This window comes from Oppia nitens, unplaced genomic scaffold, assembly GCF_028296485.1.
Source record: "Oppia nitens isolate AA-2021 unplaced genomic scaffold, nextdenovo-longstitch-racon4-pilon3 scaffold16_pilon_pilon_pilon, whole genome shotgun sequence".
NCBI lineage: Eukaryota > Metazoa > Arthropoda > Arachnida > Sarcoptiformes > Oppiidae > Oppia > Oppia nitens.
In genome coordinates, this window is record NW_026533195.1 from 815,001 (window position 1) to 825,664 (window position 10,664).

Here is a 10,664-nt window from a genome sequence, read left to right on the forward strand (position 1 = left end):
TTCATATAAATTTATTAATATTTTCAAAAAAAACTTTGAAAAAGTTTTGTTTTCTGAAATCTATACGAGCCTTTTTTGTGTGTGCGTGTATCTGTAGCATATTTTTTTGTGAATTTTGAAATTCTGACTTCAGATTCGGTTAGAGGATTACTAATAATGTATAGAAAAGTTGCATCAAAATTTTGATATCTCTTCGGGAACATAGACAAAATGGCGCACAAAATCAAATTTTTTTTTTAAAAAGTTTAGAATTGTATAGAGCATCCAAAATAAGATATAATAGATCAAAATTATTTTTTTCAAAAAAATTGCGGCAAAAGTATGATTCTAGCTACAAATATGTATATAATTTTTTATTATTTTAAAAATTTGATATATAATATACAAGTACATGTTTTAACAAGTTATTAACATAAAAACTATAATTATAATATAAAATAGTGCTAAAATAATTGTAATCAATCATTATTAAACATATTACTATAAAATTTATAATTTTTATATGTGTATTTGTATGTATGTGTGTGTCTGTTTGTATTTGTGTATGTATGTGTAGGTGTGTGTAGGTGTATATATATATATGTATATATGTGTGTGTGTATGTGTGTGTATATGTATATGTATGTGTGTGTATGTGTATGTGTATGTGTATGTGTATGTGTATGTGTATGTGTATGTATGTGTGTGTATGTGTGTGTATGTGTGTGTATATGTGTATATGTGTGTATATGTGTGTGTAGGTATGTATATATATTTGTTAGTGTGCTGCTACAGTATTGATAATCCAATCAATGTGTTTAGATATTCGTACAAATATATTGCCGGCGTCGGCAACTCTAGCCGGACAGCCAGTGGATATGTTTGCCGGCCAATACCTTATACCCAAACCTATTAATATTGCCCGTTGACTATCAAACTCATACTGAATCAATGGTCCACCCGAGTCACCCTAATTTTTATGAAAATATTTTATAATTCAAATTAAAGTATTTAAACTAATATAAAAATTACATTTTACACACAGACACAAACACCCACACTTAACTATAAATAATCACACATAACCACACATAACCACACATAACCACACATAACCACACATAACCACACATAACCACACATAACCACACATAACCACACATAACCACACATAACCACACATAACCACACATAACCACACATAACCACACATAACCACACATAACCACACATAACCACACATAACCACACATAACCACACATAACCACACATAACCACACATAACCACACATAACCACACATAACCACACATAACCACACATAACCACACATAACCACACATAACCACACATAACCACACATAACCACACATAACCACACATAACCACACATAACCACACATAACCACACATAACCACACATAACCACACATAACCACACATAACCACACATAACCACACATAACCACACATAACCACACATAACCACACATAACCACACATAACCACACATAACCACACATAACCACACATAACCACACATAACCACACATAACCACACATAACCACACATAACCACACATAACCACACATAACCACACATAACCACACATAACTACACATAACCACTCAAAACCACGCATAACTACACATAACTACACATAACTACACATAGCTACACATAACCACACATAACCACTCAAAACCACGCATAACCACACATAACCACACATAACCACACATAACCACACATAACCACACATAACCACACATAACTACACATAACCACACATAACCACACATAACCACTCAAAACCACGCATAACCACACATAACTACACATAACAACACATAACCACACATAACCACTCAAAACCACGCATAACCACACATAACTACACATAACCTCACATAACTACACATAACTACACATAACTACACATAACCACACATTATTAATATTATTTCTATTTGTATTTTATTATATACTAACCGGACAGATACCTAAGCCATCATTTATAAGATATCTATTGCTTCTAATAAAATAAGTCCAACGATCCAATGCTGTATTAGTCGGTTCATTCATACGCAGCCAACCCGTACGCAATGGACCCAAATTTGTGACATAATTTTCATCAATATTACCGAAACCGGCAAACAATGCCAACTCTTTATCGGTGTTAACAATGTCTCTGTCGGGCAAACAAATGGCATTAACTGTCGGATATCTTCCAACCGTTAACTCTGTTATTGTTGTTGTAGTCATCGATATATTTGACGACAGTTTCAATAATGCAATATCGTATGCCTGTTCTAAACCGGGTCTAGTATTCATGAATACCGTATAATTTGGATGAATTACATACATATCCACACCGTATACATGACTAGTATGTTGACTATAATCGCGAACTAGTCGTACACTAATTGTATTATCGATACTTTTTTTTTATATATAATTAATTAAAATAAATAAATAGTTTTTATAAATAATATAGATTATTGATTTCAAATGATTACTTATAAAATCATGTGTTTTATTTCCCATATGGAATTTAAAAAATAAATAAAAATATTTATACCGTTATAAACTCAAATTTTTTACCACCCCTGGTAAATTAAACGAGTAAATGTGATAAAGCAAAAATGGGGGGGGGGTACTAGGAAACTATAATGACATATAATTAACATAAATCTATTTAAAAAAAACGGTATATTTTTTATATTACCGATAATAATAATAATTATAATATAACAATAAATCGTTGGTAATTGATAGCATATTCATAATGGTTTCGGAACAATTAGAGACGTCCAATTTAAAGGGGGTGGGGGATATCATGAAAATATATTTTATAAAAACAGGAGTGGGGGCGAGAAATTATTATTAAAAGTAAAAAAAAATCAATATTTTTCTTATTGTGAGAAAACTAGCATTATTTCCCATGATTTTGACATTTCTATATGGGGAATGGAAAAGCACAATTTTACGGTAACTAAATTGTTAATAATATAATTTATTTAATAATTATTTTGTATAAATTTTTTTTTTATATTTACAATATACAATGCGCTGCTGTTGAAATCCAATTGTTATTTAGTATAACTCCTGTACACATTTTACTGTTTAAAAAATTAATTTATGAAATTATAAGATAATTTTTTTTAAGTATTTATTTTTAAAAAAAAAATATAGATTATATTTTACTTTATATTTTAAATAAATAATTAATTTAAATATAAATTTATGTATTTATGAAAATACTTGTCATATTTGAAACCCCAAAATGTTTTGTATATATCAATGAATGCAATCCAAGGCCACTCTCCCGGTTGAGCTAACCGTCCGTTTTGGACACTTGTGGTCACATTATTATTTGATGACCACTTGAAACAGTGGTTTACGCCGTTCATCAACAATGACTGCCGACTGATACCACAGTTGTTCTCAGTTACCGACGGGTAGTGTTTGATACTAATTGAATGCAAACCATTGGTTACAAACACAACAATAAAACCGATTAATATATAAAATTTCATAATTTCAAAAAAAAAACACTAATAATATTATTGTATTTATTTTGAAAACTATTTAATTTTAATTTGATCAAAAAAAAGTAAATGAAAAATTTTGAAAATTAATGCATAAAAAACATATTACTAATAAATTTATAATTTTTATATGTGTATTTGTATGTATGTGTGTGTCTGTTTGTATTTGTGTATGTATGTGTAGGTGTGTGTAGGTATATATATATATATGTATATATGTGTGTGTGTGTGTATGTGTGTGTATATGTATATGTATGTGTGTGTATGTGTATGTGTATGTGTATGTGTATGTGTATGTGTATGTGTATGTATGTGTGTGTATGTGTGTGTATGTGTGTGTATATGTGTATATGTGTGTATATGTGTGTGTAGGTATGTATATATATTTGTTAGTGTGCTGCTACAGTATTGATAATCCAATCAATGTGTTTAGATATTCGTACAAATATATTGCCGGCGTCGGCAACTCTAGCCGGACAGCCAGTGGATATGTTTGCCGGCCAATACCTTATACCCAAACCTATTAATATTGCCCGTTGACTATCAAACTCATACTGAATCAATGGTCCACCCGAGTCACCCTAATTTTTATGAAAATATTTTATAATTCAAATTAAAGTATTTAAACTAATATAAAAATTACATTTTACACACAGACACAAACACCCACACTTAACTATAAATAATCACACATAACCACACATAACCACACATAACCACACATAACCACACATAACCACACATAACCACACATAACCACACATAACCACACATAACCACACATAACCACACATAACCACGCATAACCACACATAACCACACATAACCACACATAACCACACATAACCACACATAACCACACATAACCACACATAACCACACATAACCACACATAACCACACATAACCACACATAACCACACATAACCACACATAACCACACATAACCACACATAACCACACATAACCACACATAACCACACATAACCACACATAACCACACATAACCACACATAACCACACATAACCACACATAACCACACATAACCACACATAACCACACTAACCACACATAACCACACATAACCACACATAACCACACATAACCACACATAACTACACATAACCACTCAAAACCACGCATAACTACACATAACTACACATAACTACACATAGCTACACATAACCACTCATAACCACTCAAAACCACGCATAACCACACATAACCACACATAACCACACATAACCACACATAACCACACATAACCACACATAACTACACATAACCACACATAACCACACATAACCACTCAAAACCACGCATAACCACACATAACTACACATAACAACACATAACCACACATAACCACTCAAAACCACGCATAACCACACATAACTACACATAACCTCACATAACTACACATAACTACACATAACTACACATAACCACACATTATTAATATTATTTCTATTTGTATTTTATTATATACTAACCGGACAGATACCTAAGCCATCATTTATAAGATATCTATTGCTTCTAATAAAATAAGTCCAACGATCCAATGCTGTATTAGTCGGTTCATTCATACGCAGCCAACCCGTACGCAATGGACCCAAATTTGTGACATAATTTTCATCAATATTACCGAAACCGGCAAACAATGCCAACTCTTTATCGGTGTTAACAATGTCTCTGTCGGGCAAACAAATGGCATTAACTGTCGGATATCTTCCAACCGTTAACTCTGTTATTGTTGTTGTAGTCATCGATATATTTGACGACAGTTTCAATAATGCAATATCGTATGCCTGTTCTAAACCGGGTCTAGTATTCATGAATACCGTATAATTTGGATGAATTACATACATATCCACACCGTATACATGACTAGTATGTTGACTATAATCGCGAACTACAGGTGAGGAGAATAAAGTTGAAAACGTTTTTGATGAACGATTTACAAAATATGGCAAATATTAGATATTATTTTTTTACTAAAAAATAATCTCCAAATATGTAAAATTGTTGTGATAAAAATTATTTTAATATCCGATTAAAAATTTGGCTACAATTTACTTTCAAAGTTGGAATACACTTTTAGTGATTTTTAAACAATAATAATTATTATTATTTAATAATAAAATATTTTAAAACAAAAAAAGTGATAAAAATCATAATTTCTAATATTAAATGTAAACATTAGTTGAAAAAATTGCATAAAAGTTCTAAAATTCCAAGTCCAGAGACAAATAAAATAAGTTAAATATACCTCAAATAAATGAATTTAAATTAATAATTGTTATATTAATAACTATAATTAAAAAATTAAAATTTAAAACAATTAATTAGTTCTAAAACTTCAAAATCCACAGCAAAATTTTATAAAAATTTCTTAAATTAATAAAGGAAAATCACATTAATATAAAAAATTATCAGCAATAAATAATTACATTATTTTACTCTAGTTAAAGTTCGGAAATAAATTATATTTTCCGCATTTTATATAGTCATGTCTAATGTATCAAAATTAAATTATAAAACAAAATTTTAATAAATATCTAAAAAACAAATATAGAAAATCTTGAAGATATACTCAATCTTATCATTGTTTAAGACTGTAAAGTTTTAGACAAAAATTTTCATCATTAATTTATAGTATTTAGTATTTTTTTTAAAGATATCTTTAAATTATTAATATTATTTTTATTTAAAGCATATTTAGTTATTTTTTCACTATTATTAAAGATATTAACTAAAATAATAACTTTAATGTCTATAGAAATTTTAAATGGTCAAAACGACTATTGCTTTTATTAAAAATTAATTTTATTTTTTAGCAAATGATGCCTCTAAGTTTTACTATGTTCCCAAAAAATAACAGTTTTTTAATATTTAAAATACTCTTTTAAACAAACAAAAATCACTAAAATAATTTTGGTTAAAAAAGCCTAAAGGTATATCTCAACTTTGAAAGTAAATTGTAGCCACATTTTTAATTAGATTTTAAAATATTTTATATGATAACAATTTTACATATTTGGAGATTATTTTTTAGTAAAAATCTATTATCCAATATTTGCCATAACTAGTAAATCGTTCATCAAAAACGTCTTCAACTTTATTCTCCTCACCTGTAGTCGTACACTAATTGTATTATCGATACTTTTTTTTTATATATAATTAATTAAAATAAATAAATATTTTTTATAAATAATATAGATTATTGATTTCAAATGATTACTTATAAAATCATGTGTTTTATTTCCCATATGGAATTTAAAAAATAAAATAAAAATATTTATACCGTTATAAACTCAAATTTTTTACCACCCCTGGTAAATTAAACGAGTAAATGTGATAAAGCAAAAATGGGGGGGGGGTACTAGGAAACTATAATGACATATAATTAACATAAATCTATTTAAAAAAAACGGTATATTTTTTATATTACCGATAATAATAATAATTATAATATAACAATAAATCGTTGGTAATTGATAGCATATTCATAATGGTTTCGGAACAATTAGAGACGTCCAATTTAAAGGGGTGAGGGATATCATGAAAATATATTTTATAAAAACAGGAGTGGGGGCGAGAAATTATTATTAAAAGTAAAAGAAAAATCAATATTTTTCTTATTGTGAGAAAACTAGCATTATTTCCCATGATTTTGACATTTCTATATGGGGAATGGAAAAACACAATTTTACGGTAACTAAATTGTTGATAATATAATTTATTTAATAATTATTTTGTATAAATTTTTTTTTTATATTTACAATATACAATGCGCTGCTGTTAAAATCCAATTGTTATTTAGTATAACTCCTGTACACATTTTACTGTTTAAAAAATTAATTTATGAAATTATAAGATAATTTTTTTTAAGTATTTATTTTTTTTTTAAAAATATAGATTATATTTTACTTTATATTTTAAATAAATAATTAATTTAAATATAAATTTATGTATTTATGAAAATACTTGTCATATTTGAAACCCCAAAATGTTTTGTATATATCAATGAATGCAATCCAAGGCCACTCTCCAGGTTGAGCTAACCGTCCGTTTTGGACACTTGTGGTCACATTATTATTTGATGACCACTTGAAACAGTGGTTTACGCCGTTCATCAACAATGACTGCCGACTGATACCGCAGTTGTCCTCAGTTACCGACGGGTAGTGTTTGATACTAATTGAATGCAAACCATTGGTTACAAACACAACAATAAAACCGATTAATATATAAGAATTCATAATTTCAACCAAAAAAAAAACCAAAAATAATTTTATTACATATATTTTGAAAACTATTTAATTTTAATTTAAACAAATAATAATAATATAAAATTATTGAAAATTAATACATAACACATAATTCTTTATATTAGTTAAAAATACGATATTATAATATAAAAAGTATTTTTATTTTTATTTTGTCTATACATTAATATAACATATTTAAATAAAATACTAAAATATAATATAATATGATATTTTCAATTAAATTTTTAAATGTTTTTTTTAAATAAATAATATGTAATATTAATCAATTAATTCAAATACTTTGTAAAAGCATTTTTTTTAATAGAAAACTAAAAATTTTATAAATTATATTAATAAATTATTATTAAGTAATTAAAAGATTAACAAATAATTAAATAAAGTAATATTTTGTTGTTGTTGTATTTAAATACTAGATTACATTATATTATATAAATATATAATTAAATACAAATAACTAATAGATTTTATTCAATAGTTTTTACACATACACATACACATACACATACACATACACATACACATACACATACACATACACATACACATACACATACACATACACATACACATACACATACACATACACATACACATACACATACACATACACATACACATACACATACACATACACATACACATACACATACACATACACATACACATACACATACACATACACATACACATACACATACACATACACATACACATACACATACACATACACATACACATACACATACACATACACATACACATACACATACACATACACATACACATACACATACACATACACATACACATACACATACACATACACATACACATACACATACACATACACATACACATACACATACACATACACATACACATACACATACACATACACATACACATACACATACACATACACATACACATACACATACACATACACATACACATACACATACACATACACATACACATACACATACACATACACATACACATACACATACACATACACATACACATACACATACACATACACATACACATACATGGACTTACCTTACAGACATCACTTCCATCATTTATAGGATATCTTTCGTTTCTAATTAAATAAGACCAGAGATCTGTTACGTTATTAGTCGGTTCATTCATACGTATCCAACCCGTACGCAATTGACCCATATTTAGGACATTAACGTCAATCCTACCGAAACCGGCAAACAATGCTAACTCTTTATCGGTGTTAACACTGTCTCTGTCGGGCAAACAAATTGGATTAACTGTCGGATATCTTCCAACCGTTGACTCTGTTGTTGTTGTAGTCATCGATATATTTGACGACAGTTTCAATAATGCAATATCGTATGCAAATTGTAAACCGGGTATTGTTTTCTGGAATACCGTATAATTTGGATGAATTACATACATATCCACACCGTATGAATGACTTTCGTGGTGTTGACTATAATCGTGAACTAATCGTACACTTATTGTATTATCGATTCTATCAATAATTAATAAAAATATAAAAATAATTTTTATATAATATATTTATATATATATAAGTATATAACTATTTGTTTTAATAATTAACAAACAAAAAAAAATATTTATATTTTAATTACAATATACAATGCGCTGATGTTATAATCCAATTGTTATTTAATATAATTCCTGTACACCATTTTCTGTTTATATTTGTGATGAATCACTAATTAATACCATTAATTAATAATTATTTATATTATAACTTATATTTATTCTATTTAATATTATATTCAATGTATTTGTATACAATCAATATTCAATGTAAAGGACTGACTCTCTATATAGCATTGCTATATAGTATTATATAGCAAAGCATTAGTCTTCCCGTTACCCATAGCAACTCATCCAGAGCATCACTTAGTAAATAGAAAACACTATTTATTCAACTATTGATTAACATTACCTCACTGGCTTAGTGGTTAGCGTTTCACATAGTGAAGCATAATACCCGAGTTCGCGTCTCCCTTGAGTTTAGAATTTTAAACTAATTTATTTAAAATAAATAAATTAGTAAATATGAAACAAATTATTATTTTTAGTCTTTTAAAATGTCCTCTTTAATACTTTTGAATCTTAGCTCAATAGCTCAACTAATTAAGAAGTTATTAATGTTTTCTTAACTTTTTGCTAAGTTTTAGTTTTACTTTTCTCTGATTGGTCTAAAGTTTATAGAGTAATAAATCACTTTCCAATTCACATACTATTACTTTCTGATTGGCTCATAACATAGAAAATAGGGGAAAAGTTAATTACCTTTCGAAAATTACCGTATAAAACAGTATATATTTTACTGACACTGCAATTGATTCCGACCCCCCTCTGAAGCAGCCCCTCAGAACAATTATACCCGAACACCTATCTAATTAGTGGACTCCGCCGCTTGTATATAAGTAGCATACCATCAGTGGTATCTTCAGATGAGTTCTGGACTTCAGTTAGGAATTAAGAACCTAATTAGGTAGTGAGTCTGCTACCGGCTGAAGTCACTCCACCCCTCTAGCTCCCCTATGGCTCAGTATGCCGATACAGTATGTAGTACTGCCCCTCACGAGTAACACATAGTACATTAGTACTATGTAATGTACTCACAGAGGTATCAATAGTACACAATATACTGTAACACTAGACAGTCTATCCTATGTGCTGTTGACCGTGTCGGACCAACAGTAATCGGTACTCTGTATTTCCCATATAATAATAATAAAGTATTTATTCATATACATTGTGTGTGTTATTCTTTCATCGGACACTCATCGTATCGTTAGACGGCCTAACATCACTCATCACTCG

General features: G+C 28.5%; 2 protein-coding genes across 2 annotated transcripts; both read right to left on the reverse strand.

The window, feature by feature from the left end:
* Positions 1-549: 549 nt before the first annotated feature.
* LOC128965221 (chymotrypsin-like elastase family member 2A) lies at positions 550-3,519 on the reverse strand. Its single transcript, XM_054311870.1, has 4 exons — positions 3,245-3,519; positions 3,040-3,102; positions 1,973-2,420; positions 550-949 (listed from the first exon to the last, which is right to left on the reverse strand). Exons 1-4 carry the CDS (start codon positions 3,517-3,519, stop codon positions 758-760), a joined length of 978 nt encoding a protein of 325 aa, XP_054167845.1. The 3' UTR covers positions 550-757.
* Positions 3,520-3,726: 207 nt separating this feature from the next.
* LOC128965153 (plasminogen-like) lies at positions 3,727-5,439 on the reverse strand. Its single transcript, XM_054311808.1, has 2 exons — positions 5,025-5,439; positions 3,727-4,112 (listed from the first exon to the last, which is right to left on the reverse strand). The coding sequence occupies exons 1-2, from the start codon at positions 5,397-5,399 to the stop codon at positions 3,921-3,923; spliced, it is 567 nt and encodes a 188-aa protein (XP_054167783.1). The 5' UTR covers positions 5,400-5,439; the 3' UTR covers positions 3,727-3,920.
* Between the last annotated feature and the right edge of the window lie 5,225 nt (positions 5,440-10,664).